Raw genomic sequence first — 27,629 nt, forward strand, 5'->3', positions numbered from 1 at the left:
ATTAAAATACTTATATTATTCAAGGTTTTACGTATAAGTTGCAAAAAGCGTTTGGTTGCGCCTTTTATATATTGAATACCGTTTGAGGTTTGCGATGACGAATCACTAATTTATGTTTATAGACCGATCGTTGGTGATTATCAAGTGCCAAGTTTTAAACAATTTCTTGGAGTTAAAACAAAATAACTCGAAATTTTGCAATTTTATATATCATTTGGGCCCCAGATTTTAGGAACGGGATGACAACGAGTGGATATAATTTGTAAGAGGAGCATACCATAGGCAACTCATCATACGAATGACCATGGTCGGTATGAGGATATTTTCCTTATCAGAATCCTTATCAGGCTAGGTCTATTGCCAACTTAACGCACATTCTGGCGATACTGCCCTTTCCATCTTTCCCATAGAGTAATACTCTATGATCTTTCCACGCCTTCTCGGTTATCAGCTAATGGCTATGGAAAATTCGAAAACGGTAAACATTATTGATAACATTGTACTTTTGGATGTACCATGTGGCATTCACGCAACTTTAAAAATAATAATTTGTGACTGTCAACAGAGGAACGGCCTAAACTCCTAACAACAGCCACTTCGTTTTCCAAATGTAAGTATGTAAGTCTGCAGTTTTCTGGTATGTGAACTACATCGAACCTTAAAGATCAGGAATACAACTAATACAAGTTTTGAGTTATATAACCGCAAACACAAAGTTACTCTCGCGTAATCGCCAACTACGACTGATAACGCGCTTATCCTTTCAGATGACCGGGCCACAGAAGAAGAAAAAGCACCATGTAGGCGACACATTCTACAAACGGAAATACAAGACCAAGCACAGAGCCAGAGACATCGACGAGGTAATTGAGCTTTTTTTTTAAGGTCGACCGTTGAGTGATTAACTATTCGATTCTTTGTGCCTGATGCACGAGCAGTCGTAAGAAAAAATATCTGAACACTCGTTTATCCGTGCATTTTGTTGATTATCAAATGTTTACAAACCTATATTATTTAGAAAATATGTAGTTTCGACGAAATTGATTCTGTATGTATAACAAATATAATGTAGATGGCCCGCACTAAGTGGATGACGATATCGTGGTGGTACGGATAATCGATTTGTACATTCACAACAAAATGTGTATTTCATTGATAAATGATGACTAGTTGTAAAGAGTATATTATAAACAAATCTGTTGTGAATTCATATTATTGTCCCCACTGCTACGTAGAATTAGTATACAATACCTGAAATATTATCTTAGTCCAGGATTGGTAGTAAACAGATATTCTCGTGGTTATATTATATATTGTTCAATGACAATTTTTATAAACAATTTTAACTCAATATTTTTACTATTCCTTTTAATATATTTTTTATTTCTAGGTACATACTTGTTGACAATCTTAAATTTTCTTCATTTGTTTTTATATTTTCAATTAAGAGTTACACATGTTTAAAATGTATTATTACACTGTTGACAACATGACAACTAATAATTACTTGTTATGAGTATTATATTAGACATAATAATGCACTAAAAGTTCTATTACTAGTTATTACATTTTCTATTTGAATACACGAGTATTTAATGAAATTATGAAGTATTTAAATAATTGTCAACGATCTGTGTGTGTAAATCTATGCTAAAGCTTTAAATTGTTATAATATTAAATAATGATTTTAAATTTTAATTTAAAACATTTCTCATATCTTATAAGCGTTACTTACTAATCGTTATTTGTTACTTAGGTTGATAAGGACCTAAAAAAAGAAAATGCAGACCGTTTGTTAAAACAAGCTCTTGATTTTGATAAACCTGGGGAAGGACAACACTATTGTATACATTGCGCGTGAGTACCATGTTCTACAAATAAGTACAAACTGAATCTTAGCTATTTTAAAACTAATTTCAATTCAATTTTTTTAGACGCTACTTTTTGAGTGATCAAGTCCTACAAGATCATTTTCGTACAAAATTGCACAAGAAACGGATTAAAGAACTTAGGCTCGAACCATATACTATTGAAGAGGCCGAAAGAGCTGCTGGTTTTGGAAGTTACATAGCTCCAAAAGAAAGAGTCATTGTTACACAACCGATTAATGTGGAAGAATATAAAGAACCTGAAGAAGTTGCTGATATTTGTTCATTAAATATAGATTTACAATGATTAAAAAATTGTCTTCTATTAATTCCCTCTTAAAGGTAACTAAAAAATATAGTACATCAAAACTGTATATACCGTACAATCAGACATCCGATACGTATGTTGTCGTTGAACCATATATAGATCTAGATAATCGTTTAAAAAATATAAATATTTTAAAAGATAATATTACTTTAAGGGGTTTGAATATCGATATAGATAAAATATGTGATAATTGGTCAAGTTTCATAAGCTTACGAGATGAAATTGTCTGTTTAAATGTTGAAAAACAAAAACTTGCTGAACAATTAAAAAAGATCAAAAAGGATAATACAAATGAGATACACGGACTTAGAGAAACTAGATCGAAATTGATGACAAGATTGAAGTCGTTGAGAGATGATATTTCTACATTGGAAGCGGAAGTGGTTATTCCTAGTCTTAGCATCCCCAATATCTTACATCCTGAGTGCCCCTTATCTGAGAGTAAAATTTTATTTCAACACTTGGGGAAAATAAAAATTGATAATAAAGAGTGTGTAGATCATTTAAAAATTGGCTCTGCTTTGGAATGTTTGGATTTCATAAATCCTGTAATGGTTTACATTAAGAACAAAGCTTCTCTTTGTGAACAAGCAATTCTGGCTTATTTTAACGAGTCTCTAGAAAAGTCTGATTTCATACCTTTTTGTAATTCGGACCTTATTAAAAGTGTAATTGTTGAAGGATGTGGGGCTGACGTCAACAATGCAGATCAAACATTTATTTTAAGTGATAAAAACCTGCACTTGGTGGGTGGTGCAAGTCTTCAATCTTTCTGTGCATTCCTTACCAAAGTGAGTGTGGGCGGAAACAAACTGCCTATGAGGTTGTATTCGACTGGTCGCTTGTATAAACCCTACATTAAAAACATTGGACTTTTCTCTGCTGTACAAACAAATGCTGTTGAGATTTTCATTGGTTCAACTGATGAACAGAAATCCAGAGACCAATTTGACAAAATGTTGGCCGTTTACAGACAGCTTTATGAAAATATCGGTTTAGACTATCGCATAGTTTACTCACCAGTTTCTAAGTTAGAAAACTGGGAGAGCTTAAGGGCTCAAGTGGAACTGTACTCTGTCAGCTGTCGAGATTACATTGCGGTTGCTTCATTATCTTTGTCTGGAGATTTCATTAGCAAGCGTTTGAGAATTTACTGGTCTGGTAAAGACAAACACAATTTTTTAAACATTGTTAATGGAAAAATGGTAGACACTAATGTACTTCTAGGCTGTTTGTTAGAACAAAATGTAAATGAGTTCACTGTACCAGATTGTTTGAAAAATTGTATGATTGTATAAAATAATATTTATATATTTACATGAATAAATTACTATCTAATATCTATGTATGCCCTAGATATCCCAACTTTCTAAGTCCATTAGTAGATCATAATATAGATATTAAACGCACAATTTTGTATAACTAAAATATTATTTAATTGCATTTGTACAATAAACTATGTTCATTATCTTTATTTAAAAGCTTCATTGTTTTATTTGTACACAATCTACTCATTTTTATTTCTTTATGTAAATTCTAATACACAGTTTGATATTTTTCTCATTCAACTATAAATCAACATTAATGGATGGTAAATGATTTTGAAAATTAATGTCATGATATTTGTTTAAACGTTTTGAAATACTTAAACTTTTGTACTAAAAATTTGTATTTGTGTCTGGGGTAGACTGTGATTTGTTAACCAAGAATATGCTCACTTTTGATCGAATTATATGATCTAATGCCAGTCATTTCTCAAAGCCTGCTGTTCACCCCCTCCCCCAGAAATCAGAATATATGTACTTATGATTATTCATTACAAATATATTATGCATTCAATAGTTTTAAAATATTTATAAGTGAAATGTTTTTGGATAAGTCACAATAATATTATAATAATACAGAATAGTATCAAACACAAATGTACCAAGAGTAATATTGAAACCATGAGTTAATGCAGCTTGCATCATATGCGGGTGTAGTTTTGTAACTATCAAGGCAAACCAGAATGCTTATGATGGGAGATGGGGGCAGTTATAGGCTTAATAAAGAAGCCCTCAGTTTTAATATGAATGTATAAATTGGGCACCCACTACAAAAAATTGGACCATCCTCGTCTGGACCAAGTGGTGGAAATGATTCTTATACTAAAGTTTAAGGGAGTGCTGAAGTGAATTATCTGCATTCCCCTGCAAACACCAATTAGTTGGTGGAGTACTATAAAAATTTGATATTCACCAGTGTTCTTTATTGTAGTTTGGTGTCACTGGGACTAAGTATACTTTGTTCAAAAATAAAAATACTCCACATTTACTCATATTGAACATGGTACAAAATGATGTGACTTTCTGTAATGGGCCTCTTATTCTGAATCAAGTTTAGCATCATATATAGTAATTTTTCAAGTTTCCAATTAAAAATGTTCAAGGATTCCATATCAAAATTCCTCTATTTTAAATTTTTAACCAAAATGTATAATTTAAAAAACAAATAATTATACAGTGGCACGTAATAATATAACTTAATATTATATAATGAGCTGAAATAATGGTCAAATTTAATTAACTACTGACCCAATTGAAACCTTATTAATTATTTTAAGTAGGAAACAACAAAACATTTTAACACAAAAAATAATGGGACATACTTTTTCTTTTTTCTTTAATAATGGTTATCAAATAAACTATTATATTCCTCTAATAATTTTTTAATTTATAATATAAAAAATATTCTTAAATAAATTTGTATTGATCTAATCAAAAAAGGTCAGAACAAATTATTCACAAATATTAACTAACGCAATATTGTGTTTATGTATGCAAATAAAGAAAAAAAAATGTTTCTATATTATTATATAAGTATAATGAAAAAAATTAACTAAAACGGTTTTATTAAAAATGTTTTGGAATAAGGAAGTGAGAATGACACTCCAACAATGAATCATAAGGACTGAGGGTCTTTTAAATTGGCGAAACCACTCTTCAGTGTCTCTCTAAGTTTTAGACGTTTTTCATTCACTAACATTGCACAGACTTTGTACATCTCCACCTCCTCTGACGGTATTATGGTATCATCTACGACAATAGAATTCTTCTCCTAATAAAAAATACAGTATCCATGTAATAAAGGCAAATCAATATGAATTCAATCTATTTTCAACTTACCAGTTCTTCTCTTAACAACTGTTGAAGTGGCAATGACTTGCAGGATAATGTTCCCATATTAGAATAACATTTAATTTTTAAAGATGGTACTTCTCCTACAACAAAATTAACACCATAATAAATTTTAAAATTATTTACTAAGATTATGATGAATTTAATTCCAAAGGGACAAACAACAATTTTTAATAAATAAAAAACATAAAATATTAGATTGCAGTGAACATTAAGATATGATAATGTATTTTTTTGATTAAAAATTAGTGTTGAGAACAACAACTATACTCTGTTTAAGTTAAGAAAGAATCTGCAGCAGACTTGTATGCAGGGACATGGAAATACTTTGCATTACACTGTACAAATAGTTTAGTCGGCGGGGATAACAAACAAATGTTGTGTGACTGCCACCATTAAAAACTGGTCATTAACAATTGTATATCTTAACTTGAACAGACTATAATATAATATAATAAGATATTTAACATATTCATGAACTACGTACAAATGCTCAAATTTAACCTCGTGAATGCTATGGAGTATTTATTTGTACCATTAAAATATTACCAACTAATAGCATATTTTAAACAACATAGTAAGTACATAAAATTAATTAAAAAAAATAAGTTAGCACTTATAGGGTTACCATCTAAAAATGAATTGTAAATAGGAAAAAAATCCCCTGTTTTTTTTTAAAACAAACTAAATTGAAAACAGAAACATACAAACAAACATTTTGGGTATCAGTGTAAACTAACAGCAAAACAGAGTGGGGCAGTTTTTTTTTTTTTTTTCCTTTATTATTAAATACACAATCTGTACCTCGTGAGTACAACAAGAGTATTAGCTAAAATATAAAAAAACAAAAATAACATGATAAAAGCAGCCACCCAGTGATGACACTTATAAATTGAGATTATACATTAAGTTTTCTCATAGAAACATCTATCATCTATATATATATATATATATATATATATTTTTTTTTTTTAATTATGATATTAAATCAGCATATCACGGCACCAGTTGCGTTTTAAACGCCTAGGAGGATTTCCCGGAATAACATTTGATGAGAGTGTTTTGACTAACGGATTTGAATGTGTTGCAAGCCTATTATGAAATCTTTTATAATAAATAGCAGCTTCTTCTTTAATAGTTTTGATTTTTAGGTCTGTATGGAGAGTATGATTAGAAACATATGGAGGGGAGTTTGTTAATTTTCTTAATGTTATATTTTGGAAAGTCTGAATACGATTTGTATTTGATTTTTTTTTTCCCCACAGTTGGAGTGGGGCAGTAAAATGGAAAATTTGAAATTATAAAAACTATACTCTATCCAGCGAGAGAACGCGCCGGTTTTATGCATCCCTCCGCGTCATCACGCCAATAAAACCGGTTCACCATGGTAGGGTGACACGTGGGGGGACCAGAATTGGTCGGTGCGCAGCACATTATCTCCCTGGACAGAGTATAAATAATATTTGTTTGATGTGGCAGTTTCCTTTACAGTTAAGCATATACCCATGAACATTAAAATATTGATGAATTGAATGCAATTGAAAAACCACATTTGTAAAGAAATTTCCACAACATTTTTAGAAATAAAACAATTCAAGAATATTTGAAAAAGACTATTTATTTTGAGGCAGTTATTTAAAAAATATATGATGGGTACTTCGTTTTAATATACTAATAATTGATTTGTAATCAAATAACTTTGAAAATTGGTAGTTTCATTGTACCACACTGAATATTAACAAACCAAAAATGAATAAATGTAGTTAATGTTTTGGTTAAATTAAATAGATAAAAATATACTGATATATTCAAAAATACTATTGGCCTTCCTATATTAGTAAAAAAAATTGTCTATTAAAAAAGGTACCTAAAAAATAATTGTTCCATGTTCATACTACCATTCACCTTTTATTGTACATATCGACGGTACTTTGTTAAAAGGGCATAAAATAAATTTTTGGTAGTAAACTGTCTTTTAACAAAATACCATCGATATATTTACTTAGTGATAAGTTAATTTTAATTAATTTATACTTAAAATTAGCAAACAAGCTATTTATTGCTCTATATTAATAAATATAACAGCATTTAATTTGTATGTATTGCAAGTTGCAATTCATATATTGTTTAGAACTAATTATGATGGTGCAAAAATAAATTATCCAGTCATAACATTTGAGCTCCTTTAGTATGTATCAATATCAAAATATCAATGAATTACCTGGGTGGTTACAAAATCCTTCTGAGCACGCCACATCTGAACCATCAGGTGAGCTAGTACTATTACTGTGGTTATTATTTTCAGCTGATGCATAACCATAGTCTTGTGAATGGTCGCATAACGATGGACATGAACTACAACTACCAGGTAGATCATGATTGATTACACCAGACTTACAGTCCCCACCTTCTGATTGATGCTCATCAGCAGAATGACGGTCAGTCATATCTTCAATCTCAATATCATCATCCTCATCCTCTTCATCTTCAATCAAATCATAAACATTTATTTCTTGTACCTGACTTGGTAATTGAACAGGGGACTTCTTGATTTTTTTTGTGTTTTTTTTGCTGTTTTTAGTCTGTTTTTTTTTATTCCGTTTTTCTTTTTCTCCGCTACTTTTTTTCTTTTTTGATTTTCTTGTCCCTTTAGAATTACATTCAACACAGCTACAGGGTTTAATTGGAGTAGAAACACTTTTCTTTCGGTCACCAGACAGTTTAAGCTGCTGAAAATTTATAAATTATTCACGGTTAAAACAATAATTATTATACATAACTCAGACTTAGTAAATAAGTAAATACTTACTTTTCTCACTCGTTCAATCAGTTGTATGTTTTCACATGTACATTTATTATCAACATGATCACAGTTTTCATCAGAATCTTCTCTTTCCTAATATAAAAAATACATTCACATAAGTCAGTGTCAAACATACATTATTATGTATAAAACTCACATCAGATTGCACACCGTCATAATCATCATCTTCGTCATCAACATCATCTACAAAATCAATATCATCTTCACCGAAATCAATTTCTTCTTCGTCCACATCAACACATGAACAATCATCAGCCTAAATAAATAAATATATAATATGAATTCAACCACAAATTTAAGATAAATAAATTAGTAGGTGCATACTAATTGTCTACCAGTTAAAAAGGCAAATAATTTTTTAATAAATTACGACCCAATATACCCTATTCTAAAAGAAAATAGTTAACAGTAAATTGTCTCCAAATGACAATCAAGAATTAATTAACGTATAAACGGTTCCTAAACAATTTTCGAACATCAAAATACATTTTTTATTTATGACTTGTGTATTGATGTTTTTATTTTTATATTCACTTTGCAATACTCTCATGACAATTTTATTTGACAGTATTTAATGTACGTATTTGACTATCATTTTTAAAACCAAGTGGAAGTTGAAAATGTTTTTAATGGAACTAGTAACTATACAGCCTTTAGATGATAAAACAAACAAACTTTTGGACTATTTAATAGATACATATATCAGAGAATAATATTTTATATCTTAATTTATGGACAGAAAAGAGTTCCTGCATTCAGTGCACAACCAATGTACGTTAATCTTTACATTGCATATTTAATAGCTATTTTTGAGTCTTCACAGCCTCGTGTTTTCAAATTTAAACACAAATACAATGTGATATCAATATGATATCAAACTAAAAATGTTGAAGGTTGAATCATTGATTTCATTAATATTTAAATAACAAAAATTGAATGAAAATAAAATAACAGAATATATACAAACATTGGCTCATAAACATGAACCTAAGTTATCTTGTATATTATCATAACAACATTTTTAAATATATAATAAAAACTTTTCTATAATTTTTAATTAACTTATTATAATATTATGATTTTAAAGTTTTGTGTATTATTCTTATTACTATGATTTGTAGACTGATGTTTGGTAATATTATATTTTTTTTTAAATAACTAAAAAAAATGTTATTGAATCCCAATAATTTCAGTATGAAATTCTTCTAAGCTTAAAATAAAAGGAATAAAATTAAAGAATGAAGATAAATCGAACACTCACTATCATTAATATGTAAAAAAGTATTTTGTTTTACGTTTTTACTTTTTGTTAAATTTATTATATTCAGTACTTTAATGTTGTCCAACTATATATGTTAAAGAAAACTTTTTTTTAAAAATAAACAATCTATACAGGTAATGTACAATAAGCTTATGTGGTAAGAGAAATAACAAGGGATGAGGTGTTGAATAAGAAGCCACCCATTAACGACTCTCAGCATGATTAATAAGGTAAACTTAATTTGTATACTTATAACCCAATACATTATATATACTTACATCACAACAGTTTATTGGTAGGTTTTCTTTCTTTTGTGATCTTTTTTGTTTCCTAAGACGTTTTCTTTTTTGTGTCTTTTTCTCTTTTTTTGAAAATTCATTGTAAAACTGATCTAACTTGGTAAATCCTTGTTTCACTTCAATGGCAGTCTATAAAACAATAATTTCATTAAGAAATCAGTTATAAATTTGAGGAAAAAATTTTTAATTAAGTTATAAATACTTCAAATCTTCTAGCAAGACCATCAATGGCCGCTGCTGCGAGAACTTGGCAAGTATATTGTTCTTCTCTAATCCTTAATTGTATTCTGTGTAATCGTTCATATACACAAATACCCAGACATGTTAAAACCTCTTCTTGAGCAATCTCGATAGTTTTAGCATGTCGTTCCCTACGACTAATGTTATTTCATAAATACCTTGTTAGACAATACTTTAACCAGTGTACAACTTACTTTCCCATTAATTCTGGTTCAGCACGGCTGATCAATGCACCAATATAATTAATATCAGTGTCCAAATGAACATGTTTGTCCCCGACACATCTTTTAATGCCGGCATACAGTTCTTCAATATAACCTTTTTCTTTGGACGGATCTTCTTCTTCAATGAGCAGTGCATATGCTTTCATCACTTTTGTACGGCAGTCGCCACAAAATCTAATTGAAATATTAAAATTAAAATAGAGAAATTGTTACATTTAACATAAATTATAATTGAACCTCAAAAAGATGTTCATTTTTATTTCTGAAAATGTCAAGTTTACGTTAATTATTAAAAAAATGTCTTACTTAATTCTATAGTTAATAAAATAAAAAAAGGTTATGAGATGCTCTTGAAATGCTATCTTGAATTTTGTTATTCAGTATTTTAGTTATGTTACAACCTACATTCAAGAAAGATAACATGCATTGGTTTGGATCGTAATTAGCTACAAATTATAATTATTTATAAATTGTTATCTGATTTAACAAGATACTTCAAGAATATATTTTAAGCACAAGGAATATTAATGATTTTATGTCGAAGTTACCAAGAATTAAAATTGTTATCATTAACTGATGCATATTAACTAAATATATAACTTAGTTACAATATTTTGACCTTTTCAAATACTATTAAAGTCAAGAGACACTTTCAAGAGAAAGAATATATTGTTGGAAAATTTAAAGGTTTCGAGCACTAAAAAAAATGTATATATTATAATAACCTATGTTTTCTGAGATAATTATCCAGCGTGCTTAATAAACTACTAGCTTCAATAAGCACTATTTCATCTCTGCATGGTTCAGTCATATGTCTCCATATATCTTGCCACCCGCTTGCCATTGGTCGGACAAGTCTCTGTGACTCGAGGGAATGGTAAACACATCTTTTACTTTTTTTTGATTGCCTTCGACTAGACGCTATTGATGATAGTCGATTCCTAGAAAAATTAAGATACATTTATGAAATAATTTATTTAAAATAAATGTTATTGAAATTTGATTAAATTACCCATTGGTATTCTGAAGTAAATTAAACATGCATCTTTCTTCATCATAAAATTCATATCTTATAGAAATAAAGTTGTTATTAACTACAACAAGAGGAAACAATGCATTTTGACCAAGTCTGGCCATTTCACCAAATAACTTTTCAGCACTGAAAAAAATAATCACATTCATAATAATGTATTTTATTAATTGTCTTCAATTTATACCAATATATATAGGTTCTTAGGTAATTTTGACATACAACACATTAGACAAAATAAAATAATAAAAATTGAATTATAATATATACCTTTAACATTTTGTAAAAATGGAATTTAGAGTAAACCTTGAAATGAAAAAATTAATATTAAGATTTTTGGAATAATTAAATAGATGAATAAAAATTTGATCAGTGATACCAATTAGTTTAAAATAGTAAGTCAATTTTTGTAATCGAAATGTATAATATATAGAACATCTATTATATAACCAATTATTACTGGAAAACAGTCTTAAGAAGTATTACGAATAATTTATTCAAAATACTTTTCTCAAAAGTATTCTGAATAACTATTTAGAATATTTTTAAGTAGTCATACATTTAAATAAAATACATGTCAAAGGATTAGAATCGTTTAAGATGATAGACAGGTATAGGCTTTATCTTTTTACTTTAAATGCTGATGTAAGTAGCTATCAATTAAGATTAATTTAAGTAAAAATATAACGGAACAACACTTACCTCCTACGACAACCAACACAGTCGATACTTTCACTCATTATATCTAATATTTCTTTAATTGATACTTTTAATACATCTTGCAGTTCGCGTTTGTTCAGCATGCGATATTTTTTCACAAAACTGTCCAACGATTGAAGCTTTAACGGTGGTACTTGTTTCACTTCTTGTACCAAATCTTCGTTGCTAAGATCCATCACCAACTGGGAAACAAAAGATCATCAATTAAATCAAAAATCATAGGCCACAAATATAAAAGAGGGGGCACATGAATCCAGTACAAACGTAGCGACAGTAGTAGACTAAAAAACAGTATAGCTAAATGCGTGGAAAATAGTTTCCAGAAATATAATACACTGTAGGTAGTGCCTAATTGATGGTTGCATAACAATGGCTTTAAAAGAAAAACTAAGAGCAGGTTTGATATGAAACCGTTGAGGCAGTCGGCTCATGACGTAGGGACCGATAGTGGTTACTGGGTAGACCCGTTGGGAGTGTTGTGTGGGGGGGAGGGGGGTCATGAAAATTTCCAAAAAAAACCAAACGGGGGGAACGCCGCGGGGGGACAGACTCACAGTCAAGTTCTCGTCAACTTGAAGAGGCAACTGCCTGTGCTTGAGACGATGGTCCTTGCCCATTCTCATCACTTCCACCAGGTCGGGCATCCTCTCTGTTTGCAACATTTAAGACTGCTGTGCGGTCGCGATACCGTCACCGAATACCATTGACCTTATATACCTTTATATATATAAATATGCGCGAGCGTGTGCGTGTGTTGATATTATTATTATTAATAACACACACGGGCGGACGCGAGCCGAATACGGACGACGCAGATCCGAGAACGGTGAACGGGAAAAACGGCGTATTGGGCCTATTTACCGTTCGTTCTGCACTCGTCAAAAAAAAAAAAAACGTACGAAGCTTATGCGATTTACCGACGACGACTGTCTTGTAGGAAACGGGCGAAACGCTGGCGAGTACACAGTGCACATCCGCCTTTAATGCGAGCGCGGTGTACAAGTACGTGCGAGCAACGAGCGGCGGTGGCTAGTGCGCGGTGTTGATGACGGGAGGGAAATCGCCAATCGGGCGAAACGCACGGGGACGATCAACGTAGCCTGGTATACAGCGTCCTTGGAATCTGTCGCGCTCGAACCGACGGCACCGCGCCGCGGCGTGCGATCCGGCCGTCCCGCGGTCCCTGTCCGTCAAGCTGCCGGGCGCACGTCCGCGAAATTTCGGCGCCGACGTCAGTTTTCCCAGCCTCGTTCGGCCCTCCGCAGCCCTGGACCGGAGCGGATGTTCCGCGAAACCCATTCTCCTTGGACACGACCGCCGCCGCCGCCGAAGCCGCGTTATCACCCGCCCAACCCGTATTGTCGCACTATCAGACGTCGTGTTGTTGTTTTAGTTGTCCGTGTTTTTTTTGTCCTCTTCTAATAATACATTCTTGTTTTCATTAGAAAATAGCAATATTATTATTTTTTTTTCTCCGTTGATAACGTTCCGTTCGTGAATCGTGATAGCGCGCCAGCGCGGGGCACTTGTTAGTTGTTAGGCGTAGACGCGTACTGAGGATAATATCATATTATTGTCTCGTTGAGTCACACGCTAACATTAATTACGCCTATTCGAGCCTGTAAACTTAAAATTCAGTCAATATTGTCTGTTTTCAGTTATCTGAGACATACCATCACACGTGAGTACGTGAGTCATGGCCGAGTAAAGCACGGTATAGTTTTTTCTACACGCCCTCAGTACGCTGAAGACAGTCAACGTCTATTCTTCACTATAATTGTAAAAAGCTCATCGCCGAAACACCGCTGCTATGGCCGTGTTTAAGCCTGGGTCGTCGACCGAACCCACGTCTGAAATCGAACTGACGCTGTCTTGCAGGTGATTGTTTTGATTAACTGTCGTAATATCAATAGACAATAGTATAGCTGCAGTGCTACCTGTATTAGTAGTGAGAACTCTTCTAGTATATCGGACACCCTTTTTTTTCATTTTATTAATCAATTTTACTTTGAATTTGCACTTTTAAATATGACATGTAGTTGCTCCCTATGTTTACCGGCTCCTATTGCCAAACTCAAGTTTTCGAGAACGTCTTTGTTGGTCATTAACCTCTTGGGATTGGAAATAGTCCTTTTTGGGAGGAGACTGTTTCATAGCCTGAGGGGGAGAGTTAGGCGAGTGTAAACCTGAACTAACATAATGGGTAACCTAACAGATGATCTAACCTATGATTTGACAAGTATAATGCTTTACAAGTATGATTAGAAACTAATAATCTGGGCATCTGGCCAATTTTTGTTTGCACCATCGTTTTCTGTGTCTCAAGTACAGAATGAACCAAAAATCCAAAATTTAGAGTTAACTATTAATATACCAAACTGATTTATTATGCACATAAAAGTTGTTAACCATTATAAACTAATATGTTAGTCGATGGCATTGCTTATTAATCTTGTGTTAAAATTTAGTCAGGTTTATTAATTTTGCTGTACTTATTACTATTACTTAAAAAATTCTCATTCATATCTATAAAAACTAAAAAGCCGTTCAAAGGCAAAGACAAAGGCAATTCAATTACCTACATAGGCATAACCTGAACAGGAAACTTCGCTCATTCAATATATTCATTACTTTACTTTAAAATAGAAAAATGAATTATAATTTATTTAATTAATATTTCCTACATACATATTCTGCTCTTGTTAAATTGTTTGCCAATAACCAGCTACCATACTATTGTATGTATACATTAATTTTTAACAACGTTAAGCATTAGTAATTACTAATTTATATGTAACATAAGTTAAGGAATGCCACACCCGTGTATTTTATCTTCGTCTTACAAATATACTACATAATAAAAAGTATTTTGCGGGAGACATCTATACTACCACTGTATTTATAGTAGAATTCCTAAAATTCCACAATACATATAAAATTTTATCTGTGTTGTAGTGTGTTAATTTTTTTGATAACACTAACCAATAAATTTTAATAATTAAATGAAAAAAACCTCATGTTCTGATACTGACGACTTAAATTTTATTTATGTTTTTCAAATTATAAAAAAGCCATGAGACTGATAAAGTACTTGCCTATGTGCTGTAGAATTTTACAGCAGGAGGTAAAACCTGTAGCAATACAGAAGGAGTGTAGCTGTCCGTTCTTTGCTGTACATTTGTAAGACAGGGACAACACATCATAGAGTAATATTACTCTATGCAACACGTGCGAATATAGAGTACTCTTAAAGAGCAGATATGTTGTTTGCAATACACAAACATTATTATGATTTAAAATTAGGTTAAGAAAATGTTTATATAATACCTTTATAACAAATTGTGTATCTAATTCAAATCCATAGTCAGTAAATATTAGTAGGCTAAACACAATTATTAATCAACCAGTGGTGTACACAAGTAGAAGGGTGTGTTTAAACCCCCACTCTTAGAATTCTTTTAATATATGTGTTAATGTATAAAAATGTAAAAAACATTTTGATATATAATAAGTAGTTATGTTCTGGGTAAAAAATTTGCTATAAACTGGGTATCAAGTATTGGCTGAGTAGAAATGTAAATACAAAATATGGGGTACTATATACAGCAAGGCACTATCAACTACCAATTATTACTGGTTGATAGATTCTTAATAATATTAATTAAGTCTTTAAACACTCAGTACTGGGTAGTTCTGCAATTATAATAAATAAATAAAAAAAATAAGACTAATAAGAGGTGAGCCTGAGTATACCTTGTGTCCCGGGGCGAAGTGACCGGCCGCCGTCATATGAAAGTATACCTAAAATGACGAAGAAATAACCTTTAAAGTGGGGGTCTAACTTTTTTTTTTGAGTTATGGGCAATTTAAGTTTTTTTAAACCAAACCAAAACTACCACCGATTTTTTTGTTACTCCAAAACTTTTCAACATTTTAACATAATTTATTTTTATTTTAAAGCTATTTAATTGTCCTTTCAACCAACATACGCAATTAAACCAAACTTATGTAAATTATTATTATTAAATTGAAAAAAGTAAATTTTTTTTATCAAAAGTTGGAATTTTTAAAATTAAATCTCGTATTACTCAAAATAATTCAATATTTAGTATGGGTTATTTTGGTTGTGTATTATTCTACAGAATAATACCTAGAATACCTTATAAGTTTGGTTTTCATATCTTTTATAATCGCAGAGTTATACGCAGCTGAACATTACAGGTCTTTTGTGATTTTAATTATTGGCAATTTATAATTTTACTAAACATCAAATCTAACTTAGGCATAAACTTACTAGAGGTGATATAAATAATGTAATAAGTCAATTTTTTTTTTTAATAAAATGAAAATAAAGTAGTTTAATAATAATAATTAAATAACAAGGAAATAAATGTTATGTTTATACTTTATTTGATTAATTAATACGGTTTTCAAAGTGTTCCCCACCTGATTGCAAACTACTTTATTTTCATTTTATTAAAAAAAAAATTGACTTATTACATTATTTATATCACCTCTAGTGAGTTTATGCCTAAGTTAGACTTGATGTTTAGTAAAATTATAAATTCCAATATGTACCAAAATAAATAATAATTTATAACTCTAGAATTTTAGATCCGTCCCGTTATATTAATCATAGGTATGCATATTATATATATGCATAGATTATTAGTGTTTGTCAGTTACCGGACATGAGTTGAAAATGTAGTATTTCGCCGGGTACCGAGTAAGGACCAGCTAAAAATCTAGGTATTGCGCCGGGTACCTAGGCTTAAATATGATATCAAGTACCCGGCTATCGAGTAATTGCTGAGTACCTGGAACATCTCTAATAATAAGTAAGGCATGGATTTATATGTAAATACATATTTTCACTATAACATAATAAACCAATTTCTGCAAGTGTCAAATTAATTTTACATATGTGTAGCATAAATACTTGTTTTTACGTATTTCACAATACTATCCAATTTTTTCTCACATATTTAGACAATTTTACTAGTTTCACGTGTTTTCTTCAGAGTTCAGAATGATTGAAAGCTGTTCATAAGTAAGCCAATACTTAATAGCTTACGACATGTGTAGTATAATATTTTTGGTTTGGGGATGTCGACCGAAAGTATTTTTGACTTAGTTATAGGTACGTATGTATACGATATAAAGCAATTTTACGACAGAACCGGTGATCCTTTGAATTAGAAAATTTAATAATGCTTCTTGTTATAAATTTCAATCAAGATAATTTGAAAAATAATCATTTTTTTTAATTACATTTTATTATTTTATTTTCTCAATAATACATATTTTGAACTGTTTATCACATATTTATGTTTATATTTTAAGCACTTCAATTTTATTTTGATAATACATATTTTCAACTTTTTTGCACATACTTATATACATAGTTTTGTTGTACAAATACATACTTTGGTTATATAAATATATTTTTTCATATAACCCTTTCCATTGAAAATATCTGTGTACGCTACTGTAATTAACATTCGTTAAGCCATGACATTAGGTAATAAAATAAGATGAAAAAGGGTTCTTTAGCAGTGATTCTGTGATGTGGTCATTGTAGAACAAAACATTATTATAGTGTTTATATTTTAATTGTGTGTGTTTTATATTAATAGTAAATGTCAGAGCTAATCAGATTAACTACATATTAAACTACCTACATTTTAAAAATAACATTATATCAAATAGGTATTTAAATCCAATGTTACATCCACAATCTATTCAAAACAAATAATTATTAAATTTAATGTATTTGAAAACAAAACCAGTAGCTACATGTCTATATTATTGATTTTATAAATAGTAATTCTAGTTATTAATCAATGATGTATGATATGTTATAATGATGTTATTTTGTGTTATTATTTATTACATTCATTTTACAATATTCTGATTCGTCTATATTTTTGTAATTGCCAATTAAAATAAAATAAAATATATTCATAAATACAATTCAACTGGCGGTTATAAATAAGTATTCAATTAATCTATACATTTTAGATTTTACTAAAGTTGTTCGTATTATGTATCAAAAATATTAAAAAAATATATATTTTTTTACATTAATAATATTTTAATACACTGGATGATGCATTTAATATAAAACACTGATTATTTCATAGAACACTAATGTTTTCAATAATTTTTTTTTACATAACTATCATAAAATTTATATTTTCAATTTCATATACAGAATATTTCGATCTATAAAAATCAAATTTTTTACAAGTAGCTTATTAGTTATAACTTATAAGTAAGTACAGTGGACTCCGCTTATAAGACTCACGGATATAAGGTTCAGTCGCTTATTAGACTCAAAATTGTCTGAAACGGTCCAGACGTATCCAAATACGTTATAAAAAATTCGGTTATAAGACTTAACAATTCGTTTATAAGACTCAAATATTGTAAAAAAAATGGTAAAAAATAAACATTTTTGGTCAAAATTTAGAAATAAATTAATGTTTTTTGCTTTATTATGTGTGTATGTACAACAAATTGTATCGTCTTTCACATTTTCCAATATATTTCCGGAATATTAGTTTATAATTATAACTTAAAAAAAAATCACAATTTTTTTCCATAAATAATAAATAGGTACATCTTTTATAATTTGTTATTAATGCGTACATATTATACATATTTATGTATAATTATTTTTTACTTGTATTGTAATTTTAATTTTTTTACCAGAATTTTTTTAATTTATTCAATAATACGTATGTCATATGTAATATGTATTAGAGTATTAAAATTAAAGAAAAATATGTAGTAAAATAAAATTCATAAATATGTAATTAATTTTTTTTTCCACTTCGCCTATAAGATTCATTCGGTTATAAGACTCACTTTGTGCTGGTCCCAATGTGAATATTATAAGCTGCGTCTACTGTATTTAAAGTTTTAATCAGCGGAGTAATGGACTGACATTTTGCTGGGTGACTTGTACCACTCCACTCATCTAAGCTTTAAATACTTATAACTTATAAACTACTCTTAAATATTAAATTTGTTTGCATCAAAGTACACCTAAAAAAAAATTTTGCTCTTCAATAAGGAATTAAAAATGCATTTTGTCAATAACAAAAAATCTAAAAATATATTTTTTATAAAAATGTTAATACAGTTGATTCTCAATAGGTAGCTCAAATTTTTACCTTGTCCCTTGAAGTGTTTTAACCTATATATGCCAAATTTATTTTTATTCTTCTTGATATTCAAATCATTGAGCCTCAACTATAGTTTCTAAAATAATGAGTGTCCTAGGTTAATAGATTGCTCATTATACCACAATCAGTAAAAAAAATTGACATTAATCATGTTTGGGATTACAAGAATTGTAGGCAGTTAAAGACGTCATGTATAAAATATCATTTACAATGTTATATTCTGTAAGCCTAATTTGGCATTAATAATGTATAAAAGATTAGTTAGGACTTTGTTTGAATTTTTATTTAGTAAAGAGTAAAGGACCCCTCTTTTGGAGTTAAGAAGAAGCTGTTTTCTAGGCATGGTCCACATAAAGCTGTTGAGCCATTATATAACATTTTTAATTTAATACTCCAAATAGTGATTTTACTGAAAGCAAATTTAAATAGAAAATAAGGATGGGTATCTAAAGTTTTTTAAATGTATGGTTTTAATAGGTATATAACTGTCTATAAGACAAGCTGTCTTACTATTAAAAATTTGTAATATAATCAAATTACATTACCAAATTTGAAAATCATGGTTGGTAATTTTTATGTTGAAATTTATTTTTAGTTAGTACTTAGTTTTAATATATTATGAGAATGAATCATAGCAAATATTTTTAATATTTGTTTCAATCATTTCATTAATAGTTGTGTAAAAATTTTGGTTTCTATCAAGGACAGAATCATGACTCATTGAGAGTGATTCATTGAAAAAAAGGTCTATTAAAACCGAGATTAAAACACTTATCTCTAAGAAAAAAATATCTAAGTATAAATATTAAATAAGATAAATTGCTTAAATATAATATGATACAATATAATATAAATAAATAAATAATGATTCATCTTAATTTTCTATTTTTGTGACATTTTAGAATAACATTTTATTAAGTACTCGGTTAACTTTCATACAATTTAAAATTATAAGTATAAAATATAATTATTTCAATATTTGTATGATGTTGAGCTATTTATTTATTATTATTTTTTCTAACATATATTCAAATTTAAACTAAAGACATTTATTATTGATTTATAACTAGAAGTTGTCTAAAGTTTAAAAACAACATGTTTCTTACCGACACAAAAAATGTAATTATAATTTTAGTTTTGAAAATCTGGAGTAATCATTTTAGTACAGATAGAAAAACTGTTAATAATAACTAACAATAAAAAAATAATCCAAAATTTCTATTATATTTATTTTTGATTGATATTTTATTGTATTATAATATAAACACCTTTTTTGTTTTCAGAAACTTATTGGACTGTGATGTATTTTCCAAATCTGATCCAATGTGTGTTGTCTTTATGAAAACACCAGAAACTACCAAATGGATTGAAATTTGTCGTACCGAATGTATTAATAATTCCCTAAACCCTAATTTTGTTACAAAAGTAATATGTTTATTTATTAATAAAAAAAATTAAATTATAACACAATTGTCTGTACCTTTTTCTAGGTGCATGTGTTATATCGTTTTGAAGTTCAGCAATTGATAAAATTTGAAGTGTATGATGTAGATTCAAACTTGCATGATCTGAAATCTCAAGATTTTTTGGGGTCGTGTGAATCCACTCTTGGACATGTAATATATTAATTTTATTAGTCATTAAACATCATACTTATTTTCAATTTTTTAGATTGTGTCTTCAGTGACTCTTACATTACCTCTAAAAGGAGTGAAAACTAATAACAAAGGTCAAGTGATTGTAAAAGCAGAAGAACTCCCAGCATGTCATGATGAAGTCACTTTACATTTTAATGGAAAAGATTTAGAGCGAAGTGATTGGGTATCAAAGTATGTGTATAAATATTCCAATATAAATTTAATATGTATTTATTCTTATTTATTACTTTTTTAGATTTTTTTCTTGGATTGCCAAAGCTTATCCATTTTTAGAATTGTTTAAAGTTGGTGAAGATGGACAGTATCAATTAGTGTATAGAACTGAAGTTGTTAATTGGACAAACAATCCTACTTGGAAACCAATAACTCTACCTGTCCGTTCTTTGTGTGGTACTGATTTTGATAGAGACATTAAAGTAGTGTGTTATCATTTCAAATACAATGGAAATCATTCATTGATAGGTAAATGTTGATTTTATAAATGTCAATCGATATCAGCAAAACTAAAAAATTATTTAGCTTAAAATTCAAAATGTTATGTTTATTTTTAAAATGTGTAAAGAATTTTAATAAATATACAATCTTGATAATTTTAATATTTCATAATAAGTAACAGCTTCCATTTACCATTGATTGCCCGTTATTTATTTTCAACAAAAATGAAGAATAAAATAATCAAATTATTATTTAAATATTTTTATCTTGCATGTAAACATTTGTATTAAGAAGTGTAATATTGCAGGAGAATTTCATGTTACAATGAATCAATTGAAAAAAGGACCCGGACCAGAAAATGATCATAAATGTGTCAAACCTAAGTCATCTGTAAGTAACATTGTAATATTTTAAATAAATTGAAGACTAGTTTAGTATATTAATTTAATAATTTAATAACTTAAAATGTATTTAACATATTTTTAAGCAACTATTATAGTAACAAATTTTGCATTTAGCATGTTTAGTTTAAAATCTTTGTGAATAAATTAATTTTAAAAAATACACTCCATAACAAAAATTTAGGAATACATTTAGAATTTGTAAATACATATTATTAACTAATTTTCAAGGTATATGTAACATGAGGGAAGAAACCATCTGTTGTCGGAACTCCTAAAATAGTTTATGTATTAATTACATAAGTTAGTAGGTTACTATGTCAAGTTCTTAAACATAATATAAGAAAATTAATTAAAATTTTTAAGAATTTAAAAAAAAATAGATCTAAAATTTATAAAATGATAAAATTTAACTTTGTATCATATCAATTTACTATTGAATTACTCAAAACACTGTATTACAGTGAAACTATCCAAAATATTAACATTTCAAAAAAAATATATAATTTTTTAATTTTAAGATTATTTTAATAAATAAAATAGGTAAATTGTGTGATTATGTTTAGTAAACAAATTAATTTAAAATGATGTAACATAAAACGTGTAAGATAACAAATTTTTACTCTTTAAACAGTTTAACCCTTTAATTTATTATAAAAACTGCCACAAAAAAACTTTTGTATGTTATCTTAAAATGTGTTGCATTGTTCAAATTTTGTTCTGATACTACCAATGTATAGATGCCATTATTAATCCAAAGAAGTTAAATAAGTTGGAAATACTGTAGTAAACTAACAATGATGCTTAATTATGTCAATTTCTAAAATATTTCAGAGAATTTGTGGAAGCATACGTCTGAATCATTTTGAGTTGAAAAAGACATTCACATTCCTTGATTACATAATGAATGGTACACAGATAAATTGTACTGTTGCTATAGATTTCACGGGTGAGATTTTACACTAATATCTATTAAATTTAAATAATGAAATTCAAACATTTTATTTATAGATCTATAGATTAGATTCACAATTGTACTTGTTAATAAAAATGTGTTATACACTTATACAATTGCAGAAATCTATGTATCAGACTGTTTTTAATTTTAGCATCCAAACAAATTAATAGTTATTATTCATCAAATTTAATATAATCTTTGTGGTATTTTAATTAACAGCATCTAATGGAGACCCAAAAGATCACAATTCATTACATTACCTTAGTAACAGACCCAATCAATACGAACAAGCACTTCTAGCTGTAGGCGATATTATTCAAGACTATGATAGTGATAAAGTGTTTCCAGCTCTGGGTTTTGGTGCTCGAATTCCACCGCACGGAGAAGTTTCCCACGAGTTTTTCTTGAATTTGCAAGCAAGTGATCCATACTGCTCTGGAATTGAAGGTAAAAATATAAAATATAAATTTGATTCCAAGTCCAATATGGGGTGATCCTTTTAACGTAAGACACTAATTATATCAGTGAACACTAAAATTTTTTTAAAATACTTCTTTTACATAATTTTAAGTTGTTACAATCGACATTTTTGGGCAAAAATTATATTTTTACTCTTTTAGATGACAACATATATTTTTAATTTCATAATGAAAAGAAAATTATTAAGAGTATTTTGATCTATTTAAATCAAATTTTGAACAAGTCGTTTATTAATTAAAAGTATTTAAAGTTTAGGAGTAGAGACGTAGTGAACCAACATATTTTTGTAAAGTACTACTTTATCACTCCACTCCTCCAAACTTTAAATACTTATAACCACGGCTATAGACACTAGTTTTTTTAAGCTGTTATTATTAATCATAAGCTAATTGTCCAAAATTCAATTTTATATGTTTTGATGTATTTCCTGAAAATATTCTACTTTGGAATATTGATTTAAAAATAAAAGTTCTTATTAAAAGAAAATTAAAAACTAAAAACAATGGTGAAAAATATATTTTTAGAAACATTAACATTATTTTAAAATAACAAGTGTCTTATGTTAAATGGATACCTCGGGGTAGTACAGTAAATTATTTATAACATTAATAATAAATTCACCAATAACTGAGAGTATAAATTAATGTAGGTTACAAAATAGATTACGGTGCTCATTGGCTTATATTAAGAGGACGCCACACCCGCATGCGTTGTCTCCGTCTTACAAACGAGTAACATACCAAATTTACGCTCATCAGTTCAAGTTGTATGCCGTTAGCTTAGAAATTAGAGTGAATTAACCTATTATGAAACTTGATGGTGAGAACTTTATCTGTGTTTTGTTGGAAGTTTTTTTACAATAATTCAGTTTTTAAGTGAGTTATGAGCATTTTTAATTTACATTTATCATACAAGCATACCTCGCTTAAAAACTGAAGTATCGTAAAAAAAACTTCCAACAAAACACGGATAAAGTTCTTACCATCAAGTTTCATAATAGGTTAATTCACTCTAATTTTTAAGCTAACGGCATAAAACTTGAACTGCTGAGCGTAAATTTAGTATGTTACAAGTTTGTAAGAAGGAGACAACGCATGCGGGTGTGGCGTCCTCTTAATGTAATTTTTTTAGTTATTCATAAATTCAATTTAAACTGATGTTAAATTTTAAGGTGTGATCAATGCATACCACCATTGCATTAGGAGTGTTCAGTTATTTGGTCCAACTAACTTTAGTCCAGTAATTAACCATGTTGCAAAGTTTGCCCAAGCATACCAAGATGGAACACAGTATTTTATTCTGCTAATCATTACTGATGGTGTGATAACCGATATGTTCCACACTAAACAGGTATTTATGATCACTTATGTTTATTATTATTTGTCTTTATGCTTAGAAGTGATAAATATAAGCTCTCATAAATGTAGATGTACGGGGTTTTGCTCATTTTTAACTAATATTATTTAGGCCATAATCAATGCGTCGTCTTTGCCTATGTCAATTATCATAGTGGGGGTAGGTAATGCAGATTTTGACGCGATGGAAGAACTGGATGCTGATACAGTCCCATTAGAAGTCAATGGTGTACGCGCATCTAGAGACATTACACAATTTGTATCATTTAAAGATTTCCAGTCATGTGATAATCCAACTTTAGCCAAGGCAAATTTAGCGCGAGAGGTGCTTGCTGAAATACCCAATCAGATTGTAGGCTACATGAAGTCTAAAAATATCATTCCAAAGAACTTAAAAAAATAAAAGTTTTATATATTTATTATAGATCATAGGTCTTTAAGTTGTGTGCCACAAAAATCATATTAATTCTATTTCAATTATTTGTGACAGTTTTACATTTATCTTATACTCATCTGATTAATTATTAATCCTTTTTACTTTTGTGCTAATTGCTTACAAAATATTTAATCTTAACTGGTATTTTTCATAAGTCTGAAAACAAAAAACTGTTGAATTTGTATGCATTTATTCCAAGGAAATATTTATAATTTTATTGTACTACTATAGTCATAATGTTATTTAAATACTTGACTATCTTTCAGATTTTGTTTTGTTTTATTGTTATTAAATTATTTATTAATAAGTTTTTTTAATGTGATTATTCCAAATTGCATGGTTAACATTTTGATGAACTTCTAAATAATGTATAAATGACCTTTAGCCATGGTATATTTATTAATTTGTTAAATGTTTAGTGATTGTTCATGCAAACCAGCATTAGGTTATTATATTAAATTTATTTTATTTATCATGTTTTGTTTTAAATTTGTATACAAAAGAAACTTTTTTTTATTACTTAAAGAATATTTACAATCTGTGCTCAATTCTGCTACAACTAAAAATATTTTTAATTTTTTACAATTTAACTATAACTTGTATGTAACAAATCCAAAGAAAATTAATATTGAATAATTGAATTTTACAGTGGAAATATTTTGTTTGAGTATTATATATTTAAAAATGTCATGTATTAATTAATTCTTGTGATACAGTTTTTCCAAAATTGTTTAAAAATTTAGTTTTGTTTACCACATAAAGTTAAGGTTAAAACTCTTGTTATAAAAAAAAATGTACACTGAGTAAGTATTTTATTTTCATATATCAGCTTGATTTTCAATCAGTTAAATCAATATAGATTCATCCATCTTGAGCTTTAAATACTTCAGATACTAAAATTTGAGAAAAAGTTCAGTAAATAGTATATTTTTTTCATTTATGATTTTATAAATTAAAATCTAACATTTTTGGGAACAAGAATTTCTAAATAATAAAACTATGTGCAATATAGTTTATTCAGACAGACCTAATATACATTCTTAATCTAAAATATGTTAATAATAATATGGAATTTCTGTTACCTGATTAATGTTTAATAATATTATCCAGTCAATCTAATATGAATTATTTTATTAGGTGTGTCTACTTCAACATTTTAATAAATTGTAAAATAAATATTACAAATTGTTTATTTTTTTTTAGTTCAGTATAAACTATATCTTATACAAAAACTATTATAATTTTTTTAAATTTGTACTCTAATCTTTTTAAAAATATAATTATAGTTTGAAAAGACCTTTATCATGTAAGTTATAAATTACTCTATTATTTTTTTTTTCTTTTGAAAGGAACCTAAACAATTTATTTTAATTAAATAATTGTCTTTATTTCCAATAATCCCAAACATTACTATATAAACCAGATGAACACTATTACAGAAAACTTATAAGAATATATATATTTTATATGAGCTATTAAAAAGTGCAATCATTTAATTGTAATAGTAATCGTATTCCATGTTATTAATTCATGGCTAGAATAATAGTTTTATTAATGGGACCATTTAATAATAATTATTGTCATATATCTAATGAATGAAATAAACATAAATGTATATTGTTGTTGATCTACATTATAAATACATTTTAATTTTAAGTATGTTCTCTTTCGAAACCCACACTACTTGGGTCACTAAAAATTAATTTAATCAAAACTGTAACTGATAAAGGTCCTTTCATGAAACACATTTAGCACAATCAATACACTATTGTTAATTTTAATAATTATAACCTATTTGTTGTTTGCTTTACATTGTTTAGTTTATATTGTGATTTCTATTGTATCTATTAATGAATGCCAATAAAGAAAACACTGCAAATTATCTGTGTATACCTATATATAGGTAACATTTATATATCATGTATGGTAATTTGTTTTTTGTTAAAATTTTTTACCAATGTTCAAAATCAATAATTCTCTGAGAATTCTTTTAACTCAATTGATCCAGATCTTTCCACTTTCACCAAAAATTATTACATACTTACTATAGCTGTTAGTATCATAATTAGAAAACTAGATTGATAAATCAGATTATATTCTATAGGCGATAATCAAAGCTTCCACGCTGCCACTGTCCATTATCATTGTAGGAGTGGGAAATGCTGATTTCCAATCGATGGAAGAATTGGATGGTGACACAGTTAAGCTAGAAGTCAATGGAGTCCGTGCGGCCAGAGATATAGTGCAGTTTGTGCCATTTAAAAACTTTCAACAAATTGAAAATCCAATGAATGCTAAATCATACCTAGCCCGGGAAGTTTTAGCCGAAATACCAGCACAACTTGTTGGATACATGAAAAGTCGTAACATTGTTCCTGACAATTTGCATTAATACTACTTAAAACATGCTGAAAAAAATGTGAACACCAATCACTTTTTTCAATTTTTGCGTTGTATAATTTATTGTGTCACAACACTAATTTTTATGTGCTTTCATTGAACTCTTGAGACTGCCATTAAAATTTATTATAATTATTATTGTATTTATGTTCTTCACACTAAATCGTTTTTTTTTTAATTTTATATTATTACCTTTATATTTATATATACATGATAACTATTATATTAATATATCAAAACAAACTTATCAAATGACTTAAAATCATTTTTGTGTTATATTATAATCTAGTCACATTTTATTTAAACGAATTTATTATTACTTTATTATTATACAACAATATGCTCA

The 27,629-nt window shown here is 28.5% G+C and overlaps 3 protein-coding genes across 6 annotated transcripts; 2 read left to right on the forward strand and 1 right to left on the reverse strand.

Annotated features, from left to right (window-relative positions):
• The first annotated feature begins 468 nt into the window (after window positions 1-468).
• LOC111033475 (zinc finger protein 593-like) lies at window positions 469-3,536 on the forward strand. Of its 2 annotated transcripts, none has more exons than XM_022314227.1 (4): window positions 469-610; window positions 768-863; window positions 1,757-1,857; window positions 1,935-3,536. In XM_022314227.1, the coding sequence occupies exon 4, from the start codon at window positions 2,172-2,174 to the stop codon at window positions 3,492-3,494; it is 1,323 nt and encodes a 440-aa protein (XP_022169919.1). In that variant the 5' UTR covers window positions 469-610; window positions 768-863; window positions 1,757-1,857; window positions 1,935-2,171; the 3' UTR covers window positions 3,495-3,536. The 2 variants fall into 2 exon arrangements, with proteins under 2 accessions (XP_022169919.1, XP_022169920.1); XM_022314228.1 differs by having other exon boundaries at window positions 475-610; window positions 1,935-2,183.
• Window positions 3,537-5,019: 1,483 nt separating this feature from the next.
• LOC111033465 (gametogenetin-binding protein 2-like) lies at window positions 5,020-13,017 on the reverse strand. 2 transcript variants are annotated; one of them, XM_022314202.1, is made up of 12 exons: window positions 12,525-13,017; window positions 11,953-12,152; window positions 11,233-11,379; window positions 10,946-11,161; window positions 10,191-10,394; window positions 9,959-10,133; window positions 9,736-9,885; window positions 8,333-8,452; window positions 8,182-8,268; window positions 7,594-8,098; window positions 5,361-5,455; window positions 5,020-5,292 (listed from the first exon to the last, which is right to left on the reverse strand). In XM_022314202.1, exons 1-12 carry the CDS (start codon window positions 12,630-12,632, stop codon window positions 5,137-5,139), a joined length of 2,163 nt encoding a protein of 720 aa, XP_022169894.1. In that variant the 5' UTR covers window positions 12,633-13,017; the 3' UTR covers window positions 5,020-5,136. The 2 variants fall into 2 exon arrangements, with proteins under 2 accessions (XP_022169894.1, XP_022169893.1); XM_022314201.1 differs by having other exon boundaries at window positions 7,594-8,101; window positions 12,525-13,013.
• A 763-nt stretch (window positions 13,018-13,780) lies between these two features.
• Window positions 13,781-27,470, forward strand: LOC111033466 (copine-8-like). 2 transcript variants are annotated; one of them, XM_022314205.1, is made up of 10 exons: window positions 13,781-13,848; window positions 20,444-20,585; window positions 20,651-20,776; window positions 20,832-20,989; window positions 21,054-21,280; window positions 21,561-21,643; window positions 22,489-22,603; window positions 22,832-23,059; window positions 24,264-24,442; window positions 26,988-27,470. In XM_022314205.1, the coding sequence occupies exons 1-10, from the start codon at window positions 13,781-13,783 to the stop codon at window positions 27,273-27,275; spliced, it is 1,614 nt and encodes a 537-aa protein (XP_022169897.1). In that variant the 3' UTR covers window positions 27,276-27,470. The 2 variants fall into 2 exon arrangements, with proteins under 2 accessions (XP_022169897.1, XP_022169895.1); XM_022314203.1 differs by lacking the exon at window positions 26,988-27,470 and adding an exon at window positions 24,560-25,110.
• Window positions 27,471-27,629: the final 159 nt, after the last annotated feature.

The sequence above is a fragment of the Myzus persicae genome, unplaced genomic scaffold, assembly GCF_001856785.1.
Source record: "Myzus persicae strain clone G006 unplaced genomic scaffold, MPER_G0061.0, whole genome shotgun sequence".
Taxonomy (NCBI): Eukaryota; Metazoa; Arthropoda; class Insecta; order Hemiptera; family Aphididae; genus Myzus; species Myzus persicae.

Coding starts and splice junctions, on each gene's coding strand:
- LOC111033475 (XM_022314227.1), top strand. CDS start 2,172: ATGATTAAAAAATTGTCTTCTATTAATTCCCTCTTAAAGGTAACTAAA.
- LOC111033465 (XM_022314201.1), bottom strand. CDS start 12,632: ATGTTGCAAACAGAGAGGATGCCCGACCTGGTGGAAGTGATGAGAATG. Junction 8,269..8,332: donor ATGACGGTGTGCAATCTGAT/GTGAGTTTTATA, acceptor TTTTTATATTAG/GAAAGAGAAGATTCTGATGA. Junction 5,456..7,593: donor AGGATTTTGTAACCACCCAG/GTAATTCATTGA, acceptor ATTTTGTTGTAG/GAGAAGTACCATCTTTAAAA.
- LOC111033466 (XM_022314203.1), top strand. CDS start 13,781: ATGGCCGTGTTTAAGCCTGGGTCGTCGACCGAACCCACGTCTGAAATC. Junction 20,990..21,053: donor CGAAGTGATTGGGTATCAAA/GTATGTGTATAA, acceptor TTACTTTTTTAG/ATTTTTTTCTTGGATTGCCA. Junction 24,443..24,559: donor ATATGTTCCACACTAAACAG/GTATTTATGATC, acceptor AATATTATTTAG/GCCATAATCAATGCGTCGTC.